The sequence below is a fragment of the Myodes glareolus genome, chromosome 8, assembly GCF_982192425.1.
Source record: "Myodes glareolus chromosome 8, mMyoGla1.1, whole genome shotgun sequence".
In the NCBI taxonomy this organism is placed as follows: Eukaryota; Metazoa; Chordata; class Mammalia; order Rodentia; family Cricetidae; genus Myodes; species Myodes glareolus.
The window spans coordinates 2,353,504-2,377,965 of record NC_142033.1 but is presented as its reverse complement, the minus strand read 5'-3'; the positions used below and the strand labels follow the sequence as shown (position 1 = coordinate 2,377,965).

The 24,462-nt window shown below is 45.8% G+C and overlaps 1 protein-coding gene across 3 annotated transcripts in view; it reads right to left on the bottom strand.

The window, feature by feature from the left end:
* The window catches only part of Tgfbr3 (transforming growth factor beta receptor 3), a 186,701-nt gene that overhangs the window by 18,177 nt on the left and 144,062 nt on the right, over positions 1-24,462 (bottom strand). For all 3 annotated transcript variants that reach the window (XM_085691529.2, XM_048447105.3, XM_085691528.2), the window contains 7 exons: positions 20,675-20,867; positions 18,662-19,005; positions 18,099-18,251; positions 15,492-15,635; positions 15,171-15,338; positions 11,068-11,364; positions 8,834-8,951 (listed from right to left, as the gene is read on the bottom strand). In XM_085691529.2, the coding sequence (XP_085547655.2) occupies positions 8,834-8,951; positions 11,068-11,364; positions 15,171-15,338; positions 15,492-15,635; positions 18,099-18,251; positions 18,662-19,005; positions 20,675-20,867 (1,417 nt within the window). The remainder of the gene's footprint in view (positions 1-8,833; positions 8,952-11,067; positions 11,365-15,170; positions 15,339-15,491; positions 15,636-18,098; positions 18,252-18,661; positions 19,006-20,674; positions 20,868-24,462) is intronic.

The window sequence follows — 24,462 nt, the reverse complement described above, 5'->3', positions numbered from 1 at the left end:
ACTACTAGAGGCCAGAAGAGAGTGCTGGATCCCTGGAGCTGGAGTGGTGTGAGCCACCTGACTTGGGTGCTGGGAACTGAACTCGGGACCTCTGGAAGAACAGACACTACTTTTACCTGCTGAGACTTCTCTCTAGCCCAAGCTAATAAATACTTTGTGAAACCACCGCTAAAGTTCCTCTTAACATATGAAAGGCACGTCTCAGATATTCCAGGCATTGTATTCTGCTAGGGACCAGTTACAGAGGCTCTGCAATTTGGAGGAAAGTTGAAGGCAAGGATCTGACAGAGTGTGCATGTATTCATTCATCTTTCTAGTTATTGTTCAATACCTTCTAACACCAGGCTTCTCCAATACATTTACAAAACTGTTCCCCCCTTGAAATATTTTTTTAAGAATTTACAGCTTTTCGCCGGGCATAGTAGCACAAGTCTAAATCCTAGCACTTGGGAGGAAGAGGCAGACCAACCTCTGTGAGTTCGAGGCCGAGTCTGGTCTGGTCTTCGTAGTGACCAGGGTCTCAGGACAGCCAGAGCCACACAGTGAGATCCTGCCTTGGGGGAAAATCTATGGCTTTCGTAACTTCATTTCTTATCTCACTCCATCCCTTTTCAGCCACACAGGTCGCACTCTGACACGCTGGCGTGGCCAGGCCTGTAGAGGGTCCCAACATTTTCCCTGTGCTGCCTTTAGGGGAAGCCTCAGAGCAGCAGAGAATCAGACTTCCAGGAATGCTTGGTGAAGGTGATTAAAATGCTGACACCCTTTTGGAGAATGGAGGAAACAAGAAATAAGAGGACCAGAACACCTCTGTGCTTAGATGCTCCCTGGTCTTTTCAACGATGCTAAACCTGGTCCTTTGAGGCCAGCAGAAAGAGAATTTGCAATTGCTGTTTTACAAATGAGCAGCCCAAGAGTCTGATATCCTGTGACCAGTTCACAATCACAGCTGGGAAACATCAGGGAAAGGGCTGAACCAGGATTTCTGACTCTGGCTTCACGGGTTACGGGTGGGGGTGTGGGGGGGGGGCTGTACCCTGTCCTTAGCTGGAGAAACTCTGATTCAGTAACTGCTTGTACCCGGTACTTGCTGCTCTCCACAGTGCGATGAGCTTAAACCAGGGTGAGGACACTCTGGCCTGAGACGGGAAACTATAATCTGAAATGATTTATTTAAGAAAGCAAAAGGAGAATATTGCAGGAGGTGAAAATTACATGAAATTCAAGTTTGTCCCAAAAGCGGTGTTCCGTGGTCGTGTGCAGCACACATGATCTACAGCCATTTTCCTGCCACAGCAAGAGAACCGGACACTTGAGACAGGGCCTGGACAGTCCCCAAACCAGATACTTTATCTATCCAGTTTTTTATAGAGAAAGAATGAAGAGGCCCTGGCTCAGACACCATCTTTTTCTTTGGAGTTTCTAAGTGTCCTTAGTGCCTCTCGGCTTTAACTTCATCATCATTCATAAAGACGGACACACTTAGTCTTTGGATTCATAGCAAAACAAAACAGAACTTGTGGGATTTAGAACAAAATAATGCAAGTTGGTCTTTATAAAAATAAATAATAAGATTGATAGTGTGAATGGAGACGGGAGTTCTCGGGGTTAACCATAGCAATCAGACCAGGTCCGGTTCTGAGGAGGTAACCCCTGAATCTGAGTGTCATGGTGGCCCTTTGAGGAGACATTCAAGTTATACGTCAATACAATTACTAAGAAAATTAAGGTGTCTTAAAAAGTTAACCCAGGAGCCAGGCACAGTCTATGATCCTATAATCCCAACCCCTAGGAGGTGGATGCAGAATGACTATGGGTTCAAGGATAGCTTGGACACACAGTGGCCTCAGGCCTGTTTGACCCACTTAATGAGAACTTGCTTGTGACGGTTTGGCTTGAAGGCTGTCTCACTGAGGGACTGTTGAGATTGGATTGGGTGGTCTGTGGGGGGCTGTCTTAAGTTAGCTGGGTTAGATTCAGCACAGTGTGGGAGGTACAATTCCCAGAACAAGGGCCCTACATTTGCATAATGGAGCAACGGAGCTGAGGATAAGCAAGCAGGTACGCAGCCACTTCTCTCTGCTCTCGATCACGAGTATGATGTGACCACATATTTGAAGTTCCTGCTTCGAGTTCTTCCCAGTGATAGACTAAATTAGGAGTGTAAACCTCCCCTCTTCTACGTGGGTGGTTTTGTTTGGATACTTTATTATAGCAACAGAAGGAAAACTAGAACTCAGTCTTAGGGGAAAAATGATACAATTTAGTTTGCAGAACTCAACAGTCATTAAACTAACTATATAAGATACATTTCCTAGGGGCCAGAGAGATGGCTCCATGGTTAAGAACATCGGCTGTTCTTCTACAACAGCTGGGTTCCCAGCACCCACAAGGTGGCTCACAATTATCTTTAACTCTAGTTTCAGGGATTCTGATGTTCTCTTCTGGTCTCTGAGCACACCAGACAGGCAAGCGGTGCACAGATAAATGTGAAGGCAAAATGCTTGCACACACAAAATAATAAGAATGCATGTTTCTAGAGATGTGTTTCCTGGCTGGGGATGTAGCCTAGTTGGTAGGGTGCTTGCCTAAAATGCCCTTTCCTGGGTATCAGCTTATTGGCAGCAATAATAACACTAACTCTGATATTTGTAGATTTGGACAATACTCTAAAGTAGACAAAAAGTCTCCGTCTCTTACCTCACACCCTTAGGAACTCTCTCAAGTGTGAGCATCTGACCACAAATCCACCTACTTTCAAGAAGTAACAGTTTGGCTCACTGAACTAAGTGCGAAGGCATTTGAAGGTCTCAGCAGTGTGCATCAGCAAGAAGTATATACACACTTCTGGCAGGAGCTCCAACCAGCCTTCCACCTGCGGTTACACTGTGTCACTCAGAATCCCCAAGTGGTTTGAAAAGAAGGATTCTCCCAGAGGGAGGACCTCACATGTAAGAATTTAGGTTTTATGGCAAGGTCTTTGTGATGGATGGTATTGTTTAAAAATGGACTTACACTGTGATCTAATACTCCCCCTCACCCCAAATAGGGCCCTCCCAGAGAGCTAAACAGAAACAGCCCTGCCTTATTTCCTTGTGTCAAGTCTCGTCCTGACCATTTGTGCAGAGACAAGCCCCACACCGCAAAGTTGAGGCTCCAGGATTTACCAACTAACATTTCTTGTTCCTCAGTTCCCCATAACCCGACTATAACAAAAATAGCTCATCTCTTCCAGCGCCCTACAACTGAACCCGCCTGCTGAAGGAAAGGAACAGCCATATTTACTTAGGGAAAAGATTGTTAGAAAGGAATCCTAGATGTTGCTGTAAAGAGAATTTTAACAGTGGATCTCTCTCTGCAGAAAGAATACACTATAATCAACATTCTGGATCAAATCTTCTCATACAGTCTGAACAAATTTTGGTTTACCTCTAGAACCAAAACTTCCCTCCTCAGATGTCGGAACTAGCTTTCACCAACCAGCGTGTCTGGGGTAGGTTATGCATGAGTAACTGACCACAGCTTTTGGCCTCCCGTTTTAATTCAGTTCTTGTAAACGTTGCAGGGCTGAGAAGGCCCACAAAGAAACAGGGTGGGGGTTGGGGGGTGATGACTTTGTGCGGCTATTCAAGAGCGTTTTTTCCCCAAACCTTACTCGGCTAATTCTGACCCTTGCTCTGGGCTCTTTTCAGTAATTATGGCACGCTTTGCATTGGCCCATTAACTTATCTGCACTCTGCCACTAGACAATGGCCCTCACGGTCCAGGGACAGGGCACAGGGCTCTTTGGAAATATGGAGGTTTCTAGAAATGAAGGATGATGCTAATTCTACAGGGCGCCCACATCAGAGTTATCCAGTCCTAGGTGGATGCTATTCAGAGTGAGAAACATTGTACTATAAAGCCCTAATATTAGGGACTTAGAAAACATGTTTTAGGAATAAACAACCCAAAGTATCATTTCATGTTCTCTTGCTGGTTTTCTCCCAGAAGCCCAACACTTGCACTGCTCTCAGAGTGGTAATCCTAAACAATCCTAAGTACTAGAGCCCTTCCTCAACAGAGTCTTCTATGCAGCCCTGCCAGGCCTTGAACTCACAGAGATCTGGCTGCTTCTGCCTCCCAAGTGCAGGGATTAAAGGCGTGCGCCACCACTGCCCAGCCTTCTCCTCAAGATCTTTTGGTGCTTCTTAGATTTCTGAGAGGTATCTCCTGGATTATTGATGGATAGAACTGCTTGGTTTCCTTCCACACAAATGGGCCACAGGAAGTGGCCAAACAAAATCCACCATGACTATGTAGTTGCTAAAACCGGATGGTATCGTCCTGGAGGGCTCGTTCTAATTTTACATACATTTAAAATCTTCTAAATAACAGGTTTTCAAAAAGCAAAGCAGCTGGAATGATGAGCATTCTATACCCTGCTCCCTCAGGGCCCGAGACCTCGCTCGGTCAGCCAGCATTTCTAGTCTTTCCCTCATCTCTGCCTAACCTGAGGACAAACTTTTTTTTTAAAGAGTATTTTTGGTTCTGGAAAATCCAAATGTGTTCCAAAATGTCACGCCTCTTTTAGATTAATTTCCAACTGACATTTGAAATGGTTTCCCAATACCTTCCTCTCCTAACAGAACCCCAGTTTGACCGAGAGGAAAAGGAAGAAATCCACATTTACTGAGTGGTCATGAAATGCAGGTGCTTTTATTTTCAAGTGTGGAGAAAATCCAGAATTCCAAAAGTTGAACTTGCTAGGAATTAAAAGCTGAGTATAAATCATGGCAAAGCCGGGAAACCGGCCAATGTGCTGAAGCATTTCAGAGACGATGGCAGGATGGCACTGCCTCAACTATTTTAATTGTTTTGCCATAAACCATAATATGTGCAGCTATTTGTGATTTCTGCGTTGTGTGCTCAAGCCATAAAGTCACAGAATGTCTGAGTCTGCACTTTTAAACACACTAATATTTTAACCCTGTCAGAAATGTGTTTTCTTTTTTCTAATCTTTCATCTGACTTTCAGTTCATATTCTTTAGATTACTTGAGTAGTGTCTTGATAACAGTGGGCCATGGGAGGAGAAGGCAGAAGACCGGGAAGGGATGGAGGTGAAGAGGCAGCTCTCTATAGTCCTGGCAGTTACCAAAAACCAGAATTAGCCAGCAAATGGGAGTTTGCAAAAGGTGTAAATCAAAGGAATGGATTTGCATTCTGGTCTGCCGTATATAGGTGTGTGGCCACGTTTGTTAAAGCGTCCTCTCCACAAAGCCTCTGTGAGAACTAAACTCGATAACACCCTAAGCACTCAGGACAGGGCCTTGAGCAAAGGAAATGCTTCATGAATGTTGGATCCTCATTGCCACTGCTAACACCTCAACAGTCTGGCATCTTCATCTATTGTTGAAAATTAAAGGAGCCCGGTGATCAGCCAAGGCTGATTCCAAAGGACTTAGAGACCAAAGGTTCCACTAAAAATGGTAGCCTATTGAAAGAACCTAGAATTATCCATGTAGCTTTGATGGCCACTTTCCCTGCCCACAGAGGAAGAAACACTGTCTGAAGATGTCATCATTATTGGTAGTGGTGGTTGCTACTCTCTGCCTGTATCTGTCGTCCCGGAAACCTCAGCTGTAAAAACAGAAAGATGGGCCTAATGGCCAAGGACAGGTGGCTCTATGGCAAGGACATCAGGAGGACCAGTGCCTGGACAGTGAAGCTGCTGGGCACTCTTACCCCACAGGTCATCCCTGGTCTCCCACTCCAAGAAAGAACATTGGTTACTGTCGTTTAATATGCCACTGCTACTGGGCCAACGGTCACCTGCCTTTTCCCAAAAATATTCCAGTGCCCTGTGTGGCTGAGAGATTAGATTTCAGTGATCTACACGGAACAGAAATGATTTCAGAGCCAATGAAAATAAACACAAAAGGTAAGGGGAGCCATTACGGAGCCAAAAACCAGCAGCAAACCTCCCTGCTCCTGCCAAGGAAGATGGATTTGCATACAGCCTTGGGAAACTGCAGTTCAGCCTCCTCAATGTGTTTCACAAACCTAAGCATAAACTGTTCACCCACTTGCTTCTCCACTAAAATCTCACCTCAATTAGCGAATCTCGTGAAATTGCTTTGATATCCGGTTAAAAAATCAACACTTTCCTCTTGAGCGTTTATGTAAAGAAAACACAGAGTGTTCAGTGTAACGACTCTAAGTTTAAATAAAAGTAATTACCTAATTTACAAGAGAAATTACTTAGAAAAATACCACTGGAGTTAAAAAAAAAGAATGAAAGAATTGCTGGAAGTTATAGTGTTGTAATATCGATGCCTAAGTGCTGCCTGGCACGGGCACAACCAGCTGCTGCGTGCTCTCAAAATAGGGTAAGGGTAAGGGACGAGAGCGAGGTGGCTGCTGCTATTGTTAACTACTTTTATAGCACAAGACACAGTCAGCTGCTGCTCAACTATGAATTCTTTGCAACGCAATTCATTCCTATTCCTTTCCCCTAGACTCAACGATAAGGGTGGCAGTGTTTGGGCAACCCAGGAGAAGTGAGACGAACTCCTGAGTGCCTGAGAAAAAACAATAAAAGCTAAACAAACTATATTCAATACAAGACCCAATAAACATCTGATAGGTACACCCAGCATCTAGGGCAGTTAGGAAATGAACTGAATGAAATCTGTTTGCTCCTCCCAACAGCTCAGTCGAGTGTTGTGGCTGCAAGGGCTTGCATGTCCCTGTTCTAGCCTCTCCTTTCCAGATGAAGAACATAAACCAGGGAGGTCGTGAGGGCTTGCCATAGCCCGTTGGATATGGAGGGAGTAAGGGCAGTGCCCCAACTTCTGGGTTGCGAGTCAGTCTCTACCCCATGTTCTCCTGCCTCTTTGAAGGGTGAGACACCTGGAATGGCCACCCCTTATTGAGAGACTGACCAGCACCCACCTGTCTCTTCTCGGGTAGCTCACGACTGCTCCAGAGCCACCCACTGCTAAGTCCTGCCAATCCTGGCCCAAAGTACCATTCCAGAGCACCCTAAACCCAGATCTGGTGTCAGCACCAGTCACTACGGCTCCCCTCTCACTGGCCCAGCAGCCAGGACTGAGCTGCTCGCCGGCTTTTGCTAGGTTTCTCTCTGCCCTTCAGGGTGGCAGGACAACGTCCACGATTGCAATGCTGGCGTATCTCACCCTGGATACTTGACACCCCCTCTCATCCCGCCCACTCTGCCAGTCTTTTCTCAGCTTGACACCCTTTGAAAGCAAGGCTTCTGGAGAGGGACAGGCTGTTTCAAGACAGGGAGGAAGGCAGCTACTCAGATCACCCATGCGACATGCGGCCCCACCCCTCAGCTGTTGACAGCTGCCTGAGGCATCCTGGCTTTCTCACGTCCCAGTCCGGGTGCTGTGATGCTCTCCCCACAGTCCTTGGAGTTCCCTGCTGGTTGTCTGGGCCTGCCTGTCCGCCCTGCTGCTGACACCACACATTTCAGGACACGTTCCTCCTTCTTTCCTAGTCAGTATAGATCAGCGAGTGTTCTCACACACGAAGGAATGGAAACACTAGGAATGGGGAGCAACCGAGTTCTGAAAACTCCTTTATAAATCTCAACTTCCTTCCAATATTCCTAAGTGGAAGATGCTCACGGATGAGAACCCCTCCCAGAGGGATCTGTGGCCTTGATGAAGCGTTACTGTAGCATGGAGCGAGCAGAGCCGTGGGCATAGTACGGAAAGCTGGGCTGTGCAAGCGTGCACGTCCCAGCACGTCCCAGACCCACAGGAGCACCTCTGAAATGCAGCGGAGAGGAGCATGGCGGAGCTGGCCTTTACGATGATGCCATTCTTCTGTGGTGCGTAGGATCGAACCCACTGTCCTCTATGCCCTATCTCGCCCTCTTCCACTGAGATGTTTCTCTGTCCCCTCATCTGCTCTTTAAAGAAGAATTTGTAAATAATTACACATAGCCACAATGGCAGAATTGGAACTGTCTTGGGGCAAAGAAGTATTTTCTAAATTGACTGGCCTTACACTATTTTTTTTACATTTATATGTTCATTATAGATGGTGTACATGCGTGTGCATGTGTGTACCATGGAATACATGCGGATGGATGTCAGGACAACTTGGGGAAGTCTGTTTTCTTATTCTACATCCTTGTGAGTTCAAGGATCAAGGCAGGTCGTCAGGCTTTGCGGCAAAGACTTTAACCTGCTCAGCTATTTCACTAGCACTGGCTTATTTTTTATTTTTTTGAACAAAACTGGACTTTGAATTACAGAACTGAATTTTTAAAAACACTTATTTACTCTGTGTGTGAGTGTGTGTATCGTATTATGCAAGTTTAGGTCGGATGACATTTACTACTCTGTGTATCTCTGTGTGGAGGCACATGTGTAACACCATGCAAATGAAGGTCGGAGGAAACATTACTCTGTGTGTCTGTGTGTGTGCATGTGTGCATATGTGTCATACAATGTAAGTGATGATCAGAGGAAGTGATGATCTTATTCTGTGTGTCCATGTACATGTGTCACACTATGCAAATGAAGGAAACATTACTGTGTGTCTCTGTGTGTGCATTATGTGTCATCTCATGTAAGTGAAGGTCAGAGGAAATATTACTGTGTGTGTCTGTGTGCATGCATGTGTGCATATGTGTCATAACACGCAAATGAAGGTCAGAGGAAACATTACTCCATGTGTCTGTGTGCATGCATGTGTGCATATGTGTCACACCGTGCAGATGAAGGTCAGAGGAACCTTGTAGGCATCATCTTTCTCCTTCACCATGTGTGTTTTGGGGATCTTTACGAGGAGCAGGTTTAGGCCCCCATTCTCACCTTTATAATCTGCTTGGTGGATCACAGCCAGGGGCTTGGTAAATGTCTTCTTATTCTGCATCATGGTCCAGATCATGGCGGCGTCTAGAGAGGTGCAGGCCTCATCAGGACTCACACACTGCGGAGAGGCGGAGCAAAGCAGTCATGGTCATGGCTCATAGGAAAGTCACAAGTCCTGCACACGGCTATCTTCTGGTCCCTTACCAGAGAGCTCACGGCTGCTAACCATGGAGAAGACAGGGCATCTGTGTGCTTTTCAAAGAACCCTAAATAATCAGGGAGATAGCAAGGCAGGCCTGGTATGCTTTTCACTGTACTCGAAGACGCAAACATCAACGGACAGCTTACAGATAGCCTCCTCGGCCCTTCCCCACAAAGAGTTAAAGATTCAGAATTCGTTTGACAAATGGGTGAACTACAGATGTGATGTTCTTGGCCCTGTTCAATAATGGCTTCTTTGTGATAACATCTACAATCTGTGATTGTGGGAAACTGCATTTATTGCGTTATGATAGAATTTATATTTGTTGATAATTGTAAACATATTGTCATACTTGTTGGATTTTTTTTTACATTCTACAAAATTATGTTTCCCACAATCATCTTCTGTTTGTTTTGGTTTGGACTTTTCATTTTTTTCCCTTGGTGCAAACATTTAACCCGGTACCTCACACATGCTCTACTATGTCACCCAGGCGTGACATAGTAGAAGTCACGAGACATAGTAGAAGTACGAGACCAGCAGTTTCTAGCTATTTTAAGTCTGGAAACTTATCAGGGACATGTCTGGAGGTGGAGGGTATCATATCTGAAAAAGTGCATGCCTCTCTGGGCCACACACAAGCCAGAATCACACTGTAAGAAGATACCCAACCCCTAACACCCTGAAAAAACCTTTCCTGCAGAGGGAAAGGCAGGTCATGGTGGGAAGAAGGCATGCTGCTGAGAAGATGTGAGGTTCATTTCACTGCTATAGCTTCCTTGACTGTCTGGCTAGCCCAATGCTTACTCTATCTCAGAGGCTGACCCTGGCCCATACACTTAACTCACAAAGGGCAGGGCAAGACTGGGTGATCATGGGTACCTTTTCCTAGAAGGTCACAGAAGTACTCAGGAGTTACAAGGAATAGGGAACCGCTGCCTGTAAGAGGAAGGCATTAACAGTTCCTCCTCAGCATCCTGCCTCCTTTGCTCTTCCACCCAGGAGGGAAGTGTGTGCTGCTTTCCTTTCTGGGAGAAGAACTAAGGGTGGCAGTGGCTCTAGAAGCAGACAAGTGAGCAGAGCCTGGGTCTTTGGCTATGTTCCCTGAGGACTGGTAATTGGTTGTGTATTAATTTGTAGACAAAACTCAGTGATTTCTCCGGGAAATGATTCAAGGAATTCAGGTCAGTAGAAATCTATTTAATAGGTATTTTTCTCCACCTACCTTTTTCTTCCAGTCTCTGTATAAGAGAATTCTAAAGATATAAATGCTACAGCTTGATTCTGGACTTCTGAGACACTAGTAGATGCCAGATTCCAAGGGAATTAGAATCCAGTTTAGACTGTGTGTAATAGTTACAGAATAAACATGCGGAGGAAATTATATGAAATCACATTAGCTCATAGAAATGAAGCAACAGCAGGAGATACCTGTCCCACACAAGGCAGACCTAACAAGGTGTCATAGTTGACCCAACAGAGCCCCTGCAGTGGCTGCTCCAACAAGGTCAAAAGGTTCTAATTTCTGTTATGGCAACAGAACATAGCCGTTTAATATGGGCAATGGCACGAGGCAAATACGATGAGCTGATAAGAAACCAGGCAAAAGTAAAATATTTGTTAATTTCCCTTAGAAATCCTCCCGAGAGAAGGCCATCTTATAACCCACACAGAGAAGGTCAAAAAAACAATTGCAATCCCAGTCTCAGTGGGACCTGGAAAAATTAATCCTCACACTGATCTTGTCCTTTCGATTCCTTGTTCTTCTGGCACGGCACACTGTCTGACCAACAGAGCCAGGGCCAGCCTCTCCCTCGGTGGAAATCATTCCTGGTTTATCACTCTAAGGTACAGTTAAGCAAGTACGGAAAATACTAACTCACTGTCAGGGTTTATTTTCCAAAACCCTAAAGCACACTGTTCCCTGTCGCTTCGACCAGAAGGCTTCAAAAACTCAAAACTACAACCTCAGCCTGCAGTAACTTGGATTCCACGTTCCCATGGCGTCTCTGACAGACGAGAACCCACTCACCTTCGGCAGCCTCTGTGGGCCCTTCCTCCTGGTGCACAGTGTCAGCTCGCACTGTAGGAAGAGCAAGGAGGTATTGAACACGGACTTGAAGATGAAGCTGAAGCGCTTCTTGTCCACCTCGGCGTGCGGGATAGGAAAGTGCACTCTCTTGGAGCTGTAGAATTTCACAGACTCATCCTTGGGACAGATGTTCTCAATGATGGTGTAATCAGACATCCTGTCCGGGTTTGAGAACGGAGAGACAAAGCAGGTTTGGATGGCAAACCCCAGTTCTTGGTCGGCCTTGGTGACAGATACCTGCCAAGGAACAAGATCAAGTCAGAAATGGCTGGCAGCTTTCTTTACTTTAGCCACCCAGATGCTATCCTGACATAGTTCTTTGGGTAACATTGCTCTGTTTTCATAACTTATTTACAGCTCTCTGGCTGTAGCAGAAACACACACTGATTGGTGAGAGATAGTTCTCATTTTAACTTGATGCGAATGACAACAAACTGTTTAATTCAAACTCTGCAAGTTACAAATACAAAATGGGTTAAGTCTCTCTGGCCCTCTGGAAGCCCACGGAGATAAAAAAAAGTAAAAGCCAGTTATGCACCTAAGTGGATTTTACGAAATAAGCACACACAGGCGAAGCCCGCAGCGCCACAACAGCAGATTATGACCAGGACGAGATTTTTTAATGCCGCCCTGTAGCTCAGGATGGAGGAGAATCCCCGTGCTGGAGGCAGGCGGGGCAATGCTAGGAGCAGGATGTCGTAGATGCAGCCTGCTCTGTCAGTCAGCAGGTCCGTGGTGCTTTGTAGCAGGGACAGTGTGACCTGGTGGGAGTCACCAACCTGGCACCAAACCAGTCTTGCCAAGAACTCGCCTGTCATTCTTTAATCCTCCTGGGGGAGGGGGGGCGGGGGCGGCGTTAAAGGGAAAACTAGCCTGGAGACATTTCCAACTCATTTATAGTTCCCTCTTACAAAGCATTGTGTGTGCCATGTCCAAATCTTACTGAAGTTTCTTTTGTTTAGACACGGAAAGAAGTGCTTAGCCAAATGTAAACAGCATTCAAACCTTAGCTCTCCTGAACCCTGCTAGAATCCCTGCAGCAGGCTGGCTTGACTGTCTGGTGACACGTGAGGGCTGTGTGAACAACTCATCTGACTCTTTCCTTAGCTAAACTAAGTATAAATAATAAACTTCAACACTTTAGACATAAAGCTAGTCCTCACCCATAGACCATGAGCCCCCAAATGCTGAAAAAGACAGAGATAATAAACAAGCCTTGCATTTGGAACCCGCCCAGGGGAAATCCCCAGCACTGCAGAAGCCCTCATCCATAGCACGCCCAAAAGATCCCACACTGGTAACGACGGACATTCAACATGGACATGAACAGACGGCAGAGCTAATTATGGTGTTGCCACCTTGCTTAACATTCCACAAATATTTACTTTCACTATCTTTCCGAGTTATTTCTGATGAACAAGCTATTCTATCTTAGAGAGATTATCGAGAAGTTACATACATGTTACAAACACAAAGTGCCATTTAACATGAACTCAGTCTTCAGTGTAAAACTATGTTGACTCTTTCCTCACTTTCAAAGGTATGCAAAGGCAGAATGTCTGCCTAGACTGTCTCCTCAGTGCTTCAGAGGAGAAAAACCTTAGGTCCTGCTGCAGAACGGACCAGAAGTGAATGGTAGGAAGATTACAGGCTTGGGAATGAGACCAGACCCAGGAATCCTCACGCTCTGCTCCTGACATGCAGACCAAAAGCTCTCTTCCCACCTACATGATCAATTGCAGCAGCAATTAATGCGGAAGATGCAGTTAGTGTGAGAAACAGCGACTAGAAAAGGTTCCCGCCAACAGCGTGGGTCCCAGCCAGTAAGAACTCCCACTGTTAGCAGTGGGACTCTAGATGCTGACTAAGCCAGAAGAACTGAGAAGAAGAACGGCCGTGGTATCACCAGGCGTCACCCGGGAATGACCACCTTGGATTAAGGGAAAGAACTGTGGACTAGAGAAAGTACAAGGTTCCAGAAAAGGCTAAGGAGGGCAGCTGGAGAAGAAAGCAAGACATGATTGACTTTTCAGGTTAAGCCAGTGATTTATGAAGTTTTATTTTACTTAAGTAAAAAAATTTTCCTACCAGAGGTGGAGTCCAAACAGGGAAAGAAAGACCGGGCATGGCCAGTTGCTACCCTATTTAGCAAAACATTTACAGATTCTTTCAGGTTTGGGGTAGCTTCAATCAAGTTTAAACCGGTTCATAACTACTCCCCAGTTTCAAATCCTTCTTAACATACTTGATATTTAAAGCAGCAAAAAAATATTTGATCTACTTTTAAAATCAAATTTAACTATAAAAACATGATAAGTAAAAAGATATAGCCGGAAAAACAAGAGTGAAAATGTAGAGGGGATGGGAGAGGGAACCTCCCAACAACACAGTTCAAGTAAGCGACTACTTTAGGGGGAAGGAGAGAAAAAGGAGAACACTGAGGGTGGGATACACAAGGCAGATCAGCCACTAGCTGGCATAAATTGGCAAAGCCACAAAGGAACAGATCTAGGCACATGCTTGGAAAAGGGCAAGCTGTAGCTAAGGAGTGTCTTTTCCAACCTACGGCATAGTCAGGAGTCACTGACTAATGAGGCTGTGGGCTGTGAACACAGAAAAGGCTGAGGAAAAGAACCCTCTTGTAGGGGCAATCATGGTTAGGGACAACACACACAGAGCAGTGGTTTCCCCCAAAGCGCAGCAATGCACACACAGCGGGGTGGGGTGGCGGGGGGGACGACACCGCTCCAGTATGACCTCAGAAAGCATCCTGGGCTACATGCACACTGTCTGTCTTTGGAAACGCAAAGGTGTTCTGTAGTGGCTGTCACCCATGGAAGCTTCTCACCCCTCCCACAGTGAGGCACAACAACAGCCAGCTGCTTCACGCCAAAGCCAAAGATGCCTTTCAGTGAGACCAGCAGATGGTATGCCCAATGGGGTCACTACAGACTCTGCCCAGGACACACAAATGGCAGACAGCCTGCTGCCAAGGTCCATCTTCCCCAGAATGAATCTGTGAACTTAGAGACTGACATTGATACGGAGTTACGTTTTCTTCCCTTTCAAATGACAAGTTGAGGGGCCATGACAGTGGCGCCTGGTGGCCAATAGCGTGGCCTCGAGAGGTAGGACTCCATAGCTGCGCTACTTTGGACGGCTTGAATCTTAATTTTCTCATCTGAAAGTCAGATCTTAAAAATGAGTCCAGTCTTACAGGATCCTGCTGACAAGTCAATTCATGATTATGATAGTCACAACTGCATTCGGTACGTCATACAACAGCAATACATATTAGCGGTTACTATTTCGTTATTACCACCACTGCCTAATATTTTCATAGACATTCCAGATGTAAGCTCTGCACGGTGACTCTGTTGTAGATAGGAAATGGCTTTGACAAATTCGGGAGGTGATTTAGATAATGACTTGGCAGAAACAACTTCACACACAGACATGCACACATACGCACATACGCACATACGTGCACATACACAGACACACACACGCACACACACACAGACATGCACACACGCATGCACACATGCACACACACACAGACACACACACAGACATGTACACATGCACGCACACGTGCACGCACACAGACACATATACACGCATATACAGACATGCACATATGCACAGACACACACACCGACACACACATAAGCACACACACGTGCACGCACACACACATGCATGCACACACACAGAGCTTCTCACTCGACAGTAAATCTAAGATAAAGTGTGAGGCAATCTGAAAGCGTCCATGCCTAACCCTCACACTCTGAAAGTATGGACAGCGAAACGAACAGGGTGCTTTACTGGTAGATGACACATTTTGCTCACTGTTTTCTTTTTGGCATTTACCAAAAAAACCCGCTACATCCATTTAGCATAAGCCATAACATCCCAATATTCAGAAGGTGACCTGGAAGAGTTTTCTGAGCCAAGCTGTTTCCTAGATGAAGGTGTCAACGAGTGTCACAGGAGCTGCGGGGGTACTAGGCTGGGTGCCACGGCGAGTACTCTATTCTTACCTCGACATAAACATGTCCGTTCTCTGCCACAGAGAAGACCCCGGGGGAGGGCACCAGGAAGAGGTCTGTGCTGTACAGCTCCATGTTGAAGGTGATATTTCCATCGAGCGGGTCCTGGAAGCCACTGGGATTCCTCAGCTGCCGCAAGCTGCAGTTAAACTGGAACACCTGCAAGCAGACGAGGCTAGATCAGTCATATGCTCAGTGTTGGCCTTTCACATGCAATGCTACTGTTTTGACAGTTCCCAGTGAAGACAAACCAAATGAACAACGCAATCCACAACAAACCAAAGCAAACCACTAAGAGAAACCAATACATACCTTCACAGTTTTGGCTCGGCTCAGGGGGGCAGTTTCTCCTTCATCGGTGTCTCCTGAAAATCCACTGTCACCTGACTCCAAGTCTTCAAAGCCACCTGACCCACTGCCGCTGACATCCCCGCGGGATGGCGTCTGCACCACAATCTACAATGCAGGAGATGCACAGCTTTGTACCATGCGGCTCTGCACCCACGGAACAACTCAGTGCAAACAGAACATCAGACTGGATACAAACGATAGCAAGAGTAAAGTCTTCAAACTCCTTAGGATTTTAAACCTCAAAGTGATGAGAAAATACAGAAAAGCTCAACTCAAGCTGGAGATCTGAACCAAAATTTGGATTTTTTCCTTGCAAAAAATTATAGATTTATTTATAACCATGTTGAGTAAGTTACATCAAACACTGGGGACACTAGACATGGAAGTGGAGGGGCTGGGGCTGCTGACAGATTTGCCCACATCTTGTGGGTTCTCAGGCACTTTTTAATTTGCATCAGTGTTTGATCTTTTATAACGTCTGGATTGCATGTGTGTGTGTGTGTGTGTGTGTGTGTGAGTGTGTGTGTGTGTGTGTGTGCGCGTGCGCGTGCATGTGTGTGTGTGTGCGTGTGACAGTTGGAGAATGCTTTGCAAGTCAGTTCTCTCCTTTCCCCATATGCAGGTCCTGGGCACTGAGCTCACATTTTACCCACTGAGCAAACCGCTGGTTCTATTTGGACCTCTTAAGATTTACAGAAAGTTTGGTTTAAGTTAGAAGCATGGTGCCTAATGTTTCCATGGAGCAATTCTTCTCCTCTCTGGTCTTGCATACCCCATCCCCTTTTTATTCTCAATCCTTCCCACTATCTTTTCTTGTGTGTATGGGTATAGAAAAGAAAATGTTCTATTCACAACAATCTGTCTTAACATTGGCTGAAAGTATTGTACTGGGTTAGTTCTGAATAGGATGGAAAAGTGACCCAAAGATCACAACTCCACAAATAAAATCCTAATTTATTTCCATTTCATATGATTGAACTGTGAACATAATGGAAAATAAAAACATATAGGAAGTTTGAAGAGTCCTACAAAGTCCTGCGTCATTCATGGAAGGGGACAGAACAGGAGGAACAAGAAGGCAGGCAGCGAGGTGCTGACCCGAGAATACACCATCAACATTCACAAGTGCATCCATGGCATGGGCTTCAAGAAGCGTGCCCCTAGGGCACTCAAAGCAACTGGAAATTTGCCATGAAGGAGATAGGGACTCAAGATGTGTGGTTTGATGCCAGGCTCAATAAAGCCATCTGGGCTGAAGGAGTAAGGAATGTTCCATACCGCATCCGGGTACGTTTGTCCAGAAAATGCCGTGAGGATGAGGACTCACCACACAAGCTCCACACATTGGTAACTTACACATCTGCTGCCACATTCAAAAATCTACAGTCAATGTGGATGAGAGCTAACCTGCTGAATCTCAAATAAAGGTGGAGAGCTGCCAAAAAGAAGAAGAAATAGAGGAAGAGGAAGAGGAAGAGGAAGAAGAGGTCGGCAAGAGAGCTTGGAGGTGTCTGAAGCAAGCGGCTGGAGAATTCACACCTTACTCTTAACAGTCAAGAAAATAAAAGCATACAAGAAAGAGGTGACTTTGGGACCAGGACATCCTTAATCTTTAGAAGCAGCTGAGACCTTAGACTCAGTAGATCACCATTTCTTCCCAGTGCTAATTTGAAAATCAGTTTAAAATGTCCAAGTCAAGTACCTTACTATTATACGGACCGCAGAGGGTTACCTTACTATTATACGGACCGCAGAGGGTTACCTTACTATTATACGGACCGCAGAGGGTTACCTTACTATTATACGGACTGCAGAGGGTGACCTTACTATTATACGGACCGCAGAGGGTTACCTTACTATTATACGGACTGCAGAGGGTTACCTTACTATTATACGGACTGCAGAGGGTTACCTTACTATTATACGGACCGCAGAGGGTTACCTTACTATTATACGGACTGCAGAGGGTTACCTTACTATTATACGGACCGCAGCGGGTGACCTTACTATTATACGGACCGCAGAGGGTCACCTTTTTTGAGGGGCCGGGGGCGCTGGTGCAGCCTTTTCTTAGTTAACTTCAAAAATAAAATTTCTTAAACTTAGGGTCTTTCTTAGAGGTACAGAGACTTGATAATTTCACCAAGATTCTTTTCTGATTTCAAACTCATGAGGGAAGGAGTCTCCTCTTATTTTTGAACAAGCAAAATACTGTGCATCCATTCGGAGATGCACATATAACCTAGGGCTTTGGGATTTTAGTCCCATAAAGACCAACCGATTTGACCCTCCAGTGTGACCAGAGCAGGATGGTACAGGCACAATCACCTTCCTGGTGGACCATCATTAGATGGAAGGAGGAAGTGTGTGAAATTACCACAGCTCCAGCTGAGAAAACAGAACCTTCAAATCCCACAGACTCACTGGTAAACCAAAACAAGAGTTCGGGGCCAAAGTCCATCCCATTTTGCTGAGATCTGACATCTCGCTTTATCTCCATCCCTGTCATCTTCGGAGACAAGGGGAGACTAACACTGAGTGATATTCAGCCACGCCACCGATACTCACCGAGTTATAGTAGACCACACCGTCAGGGGCTGACCGCCAGTGGCCAGTGCCACAGCCATTCAGGGGGGACTCCAAAACAAAGTGGGTGCCGTTCATCTTGGCTTTGCATGAATGATTTGACAGGGTGAGCTCCACCTCTGAGTAGTTACTGGTCTGAAATGGACAACACCAAAGGCAGAGTGGAGGGCTTCACAGCAGCTCAACGTACCCAGGAAGGAGCAGTGCCTACCTCAGCCCACCTCCCAAGGCAGAAGCCAGCGGCCTGCATCCCTGCGTCGTACCCCTCCCCCTCCTGCCTTCTCCCCATCCGCCACCTGTCAACAGCCCTCAGATTGTGTTTGTTGGCACTGAAAACTCAGTAGCAAAATATTGACACAGGAGGATCTGAACTCCTCTCCTCTTTTGAGAACAACAGGAAGTTGGATGAGGGTTGTAGCCCAGGAGAAGTGGCTGATCCAACTAGGGGAAAAAGCTACCAAGTGAAATAGCTACAGGGAAATAGCAGACGCGGATTGCAGCTGGCTGGGGGAACGTTCTTTAGAGGACCACACTGAGCCACTGACCTTGAGAGAGTCTCTGAGAGAGTCTCTGCTCACAGTTACAGTCAACTTTTCACTGTCACACTTGACTGACAAGGCGTTGGCCACACCCCCCTGCACTTCTTCCGGCTCTCTGTGGTCCCGAAACAGTGGGAGGCTGGGCATGGCAGGATTCTTTGGATGGAGAATCCTATCTTCTCCCTCCTTCCAGCCTTTCTTGGGGATATTCTGGAAAGAGAAGGGGAGACCTTCATCTTTGCTTTTCCCTCCCAGGAAGGGTGGGTTATCCAGGGTAGGCCTGTGGTCACGGCCCAGCAGGATCCAAAGTTCTGGAGGAGTGGTGTGGACTTCCTCGTCTCTCATCTCCTCTGTGGAAACAAAAGGTGAAGAAACATCGTGAGTGGCTGATGTCAGGCCACGTCATCATCAGAGACGGGGTCACCAGTAGCAAATCTGGAGTCAACGTGCAGGGCATAGAACTGACTAAGCAGTGTGGAAACCTGAATTCTGATCCGGGGGTTCTAACTAGCTGAGTGGCTTCGGACATGTGACTTATTTCTCTGTGACTCAGTTTTCCAAGTTTTAAACTTTAAAAGTTTGGATTGTAACCGTGATCCTCAACTTGGGCTTCATGTTGAAATCACTTAGGGGCTTTGGAAAAAGCAGCTCCAGTGAATTTTTGAAGCTTCTAGTGCGACGGCAACGCTCGACCACGACTGAGAGGCATTCTGCTCGGCAATTTCTAAGTTCCTACCAACGATATACCTGTGCCAATTGGGGCCATAACATGCTATGCAAAGGCCCTTAAAATACTTTCTTTTAATCTAGGGGTCCTAAAATCATTTCTCAAAATATCTCTTGAAACAACATTGGCATTTTTATTTTATATTTTGCAGCACCAAGGATCGAGTCCAGGTTCTTTACCACAGTGGGTGAGTCCTCTGCCACTTGGACACTGCTCTTTTAGAATTATTTTGCTGCTTTCTTTTTGACTGATAAAAATCTAGGTGATATCCAGGTACCCTGGTCTTTTTGAGCCTCATCTCTGGGAGAGGGGGGGGGGGGCGCTTAGGCACACTTATTCCTTGCAAGGAAGATAGAATTCCATAAAGGCAATGTGCAGCATCGCCATGTTTCCAATGATTGCGAGAAAAACTCATGTTTCCTCAGGATTCTCTGCATCCATGGTTATCTGAGCCCAGCTGATGGATGCTTAAGGCCACACCTGCCTCAGGGTAAGATAGCCGAAATGGTAGGAGACGTGACCCCTCTTTCCACATGATCCTTCTGAAAAGGATGTTATAGACAAAGCACCAAAGGAAGTCATAGCTTTGGAGTGCTTTCAATTCGCACATTGATAAAAACCAAACAAACAAAAACACTACCATCCCACGCGAAAAACAACAACAAAACATTTTGGCAACCCAGTAGGGTAGATGTTATTTTTCTTGTTATTTTGATTGTTGATGAGGAATCTGAGGCTCAGGTTTGGAGATTAAGTAACACCTCCCCTAATAGTAAAGAAACACTAATGCTGGGTGGGAACCTAGCATTACCACTGGGTACCACTGGGTGAGGAACAGGTCCAGAGATCAGAGAATTAGGGGGTTCAAGTCACACCTACTTAAAACTCCAGAAGCTCCCAAGGGCTTGCAGACTCTGCTTCTGCTAGCCAAACTGGAGTGGCAATTCTGCCTCCACACCCTGAAGAAAAGCTCCCCTGTCTGAGTCCGCATGACTATTCTCCCGTAAACTTCAGCCATGTTCCCCAGTGGTCCTGCCCCCTTGGTCTTCTCAGTTGTGATTGGTCACTAATCATTCTACTGTAATCACAGAGGACTTGGTGAACAAAACATGCCTGACATGTAACCCATCACGGAACATATGTGCTACGGCCACCTCCATTACTACGTGAGCTTAAGCTTCACGCTGTCAGACGAACTATCAAGCTGCACGACAGAAAACCAGTGACCATCACGTGGACATGAGTGTCTTTCACAGACACACTTCGTCCGAGAGACAGAACACCACACGTACCATTATTGTTCTCGAGCCGAAGATGAAATCTATTCGCCACAGGCACCATGGTGTATGACGTCACGGGGCTGTAGCCATTGTCCAATGCCCACTGCACCAGATTCTCTTGGGTGGAAAGGGTGTTGTTTTTTACCGACTTGGTCACTGTCATGGATCTTTCACTGTCTTTTCCAAAGCCAACGCTATTGGTAGCCTAAAGGAAATACCAAAATTTCACTTGTGAGTATAAAACCGAAAGGGCTTTTCAGGACCCGCGTAAGGTCAAGATGGGTCGGTCAGCATTCCAACAGGCAGCACTGACCAGGCTCTATGACTCACAAAAATGAAAGATGGGGAAGACAGGTAGGTGAGAAGGGAATATTTTATGGGGTGTCCATGGGGGATCAAGGTGGGAGCTGGGGGCAGGCATGGTCAAGATACATTGTATCATGTATAAAGTTGTCAAAGAATAAGAGATATTCTAAAAGGATACTTCGAATAAGGAGTTACCTGAAATCAGCAGATTCTAGATAGTATAATGAGGACCTACCCTGCAACTCTTGTCTTCCTTGGATAAGACACTGAGATACAAATTAACACACACAAAGTGACAACCACCCATGCTGCCTTCTCACTTTATTTTGGCCGCCTGTGCTAAGTACACATTTCAAATGTTCCCTTCCTATTTTTATTCAAAATTGTGTATAAAGTACCCAAGTGTGCACACCGTGTTATAAACACTCCTATGGTTCTGCCTCTTGTAGCCTCGACCTAAAGGAAAGACAGTAGGATATCGTGACTCTCCCAATGCTATTTAAGCTATTGACTTCCACATGGTAAAACTCAAGTCTTTACATTTTATCTATAATTTATGATTGGTTTAGCTGTCCTGAAGTTGTATTCACTTGCCAATTCTGTTAATATACTATACTTTATGATCTGGAGTATTAATTAAGAAACTGCTTAAGTATTAGTATTTTATTTAGTAATAACGGAGGAATCCACAAACTATATATTCTTACATAGGCAACACATCTATTGAAACTTAAAGGACATCAAAATTGATATGGCCCCTATATAAAGACAATATGAAAATTCAAGAAGCCACATTGAAAGGTTAGCTTTCATAAAATAATCAGCTACAATGCTAAAATGCTAGTATTCCTTCAAGGAAGGACATGGATAACCTCGGGGTAGCCAGGGCGTGGCAATGTCTATGTGCCCTACTGACGCCTGTGACAGGGATCTGGTCAGTGGGTGAGGGACCTGACCACTGCAGAGGGACCCAAGGGCAAGGCCCAGTTTGCACAACTGCTCTGGTGGACCAGAGAAGCTTCCAGAGTATAGATTATGCCATTGTCACACTGCATCAAAATCCCTTTAATTTCCATGCCCAGTGATTTTCTCCTGCATATCTGCAGCATTTTTTCTAAATGCCTCATTTGTTTCCCATTCTATTTGCCCCAAACATGACTAAATATTAATTCTTTCCCACTGTAAAGTCATAAAAGATGCACAGGCGCTCATTCTCTGGGCCTCCTCAGTTGTGGAGACTGTCTGAGGCCACATATACTCCAGAGCTGACACCCAAGATCGTCTCCTGTTACCCAAAGAGCTTATCTAGCGGAAACCTGCCAGGCTGGCCGCTCACGACTCCATGTGTGCACGCAAGAAATCAGACGGAGAGGAACGGAATCCTGCTACTGTTTGTAAGCTCGGTTGTTATAGACTGAGATTAGTTTAGTTCTTACTCAAACTCAGAGGAAAATCCTAGGGGAAGAATGAGAAGAGAGAAAGGGAAGGGAGGGAGAGAGGGAAGGGGGAGGGTGGATGAGAAGAGGAAGTGGTAACGAAAAAGAGATGAAAGACAGAAATGGGACAGAAATCAAGAACGACCCAGGCAGCTCTCAGAGCTTGCTATTCGGTCAACAGGAGTTTCTGAGAGACAGCTTCTTCCAGTCTTTCAAAGCAACATGTGTTTTGACTGGCTGGAACCGCAACTTTGGCCTACACAATACTGCCTGGCCTCATCTGCCCTAGACGTTCACGCTGTCAGACAGCTGAGAAAATACTCTCTTTCCAGAATCCCATCATCTCGACGGCCACCTGTCCTGCTGTACCAGGACAGAGTGATCTGTTCATGCCTTTCCACATAAATCTAGATGCTGTCAGGGTAATTCATATTAATTATGGTTTGGAACTTAAAAGATTAGACGTCACTCTACACGCTAGTAAAGCAGCAAGACACAGGATAATGGGAGGCAAATTGGTTCTCAGCATTGAGTAAATTCCTCACCTTTGTATTCCTGGACTCTCCAGGCTTTCCCAACCGTAATACAGTCAAGTGGGGACTTAGGGGAGTCTCCTCAAACACCATCACCATACTCCTCAGCTCTATTTTGTGAATAATTAATGAAGTGGAGCCTAAGTGGCTGTGCCCCATGCCCTAGAAATGATGGCGTAGGGAGAAGGGCTTTTAGGGGAGCAATGGGTAGAGAATACCAAGTACATATGCACTGAGGTTTTAAACTAGCAATGTGTTTTCTAAGAAGAAGTCATATTTGTGACGCTGCATCAAAGGGCACAAGAGGAAACAGCTTTCAGCTTTTAAATTTACTATAATTTTATCGTGTGTGTGTGTGTGTGTGTGTGTGTGTGTGTGTGTGTGAGAGAGAGAGAGAGAGAGAGAGAGAGAGAGAGAGGTGGAGCTTGGAGGCCTACCTGTAGGAGCCGGTCCTCTCCTTCCACCATGCGGGCCCAGGGACAGAACTCTGGCATAGGAGTCTTTACCCATCTCTCTGACCCACGAGAGGGAACGGCTATGAAGCCCCCCTCATCTTTCCTGTTCTGGAGCTCTCCCTGCTGTGGAAGTCACAGCACCCCGTCTACAGGGCACCCAGACAGGGCACCCAGGGAACAAGACAGAGCCACATTTTAGTGCTGTGCTTTCTGCATCGTTCTGCCTATCTCTTTGACCACTGTCCCTTACACAGGCTGCACGCTGCCCTTGCTGTAGCTCTGATAAGCTCGGCACAGCCACGCACGTGCCACGGGGTCATTCTTTCACCTCCCTGCGAACTGTGGTTCCTGTTTCCACCTTGGTTCACGAAGCACTTCACTTCCTGTGGACAAACTCTTCCAGCAAGCACTTATGGAAAGAGGATGAGTTCTTTTTACAATGGGTCCGTGCTAAAATTTACATATATTTTCTTAGGTAATATATGGTAATAATCTTCCTTTAATACAAGGAGCGAGGTTCTGCCATTCTTCTGCCAGTGAAAGAGAATCTGAGACTTGCAACTGAGTAACACACATAGCTGAGAACTTTCCACCTACCTGTGTGTTTTAAGGGAGAGAGAGACCCTATATGCCCTAAACAAACACTGAAGGGATCATTGAAGTCACCTAAACCACACAATAGCTTTCAGGCGACTGCTGTCACCTTGTATCCATTTCACAGTTACATAAACAGACCCCTTGCTGGTCAGACTCTCCACCATGAACCGGGAAGATGAACCTTGAAGCTGGCCTTGCCTGGTCCAGTCAGGATCCTTTATTTTTTTTTTTTTCACTTAGCAACCTTGTTAGTACAGGGAAGACAAGGATTAAGTTCCCCACAAACTATGTCTCCTTTTCTAAGCAGCAAGTTAAACCTCTGTCTTCGCATGCACCCATCCCTCACGGCACAGTTCAAATTCACATCTGGGACAGGGAGTTAGAAGTCAAATAGCTTGAAACTGAGTGGAGAATTGGAGAAGAAAAAGAACATGATGAAACATTACCTAATTGTTTAGCAATGTTGTCATGTA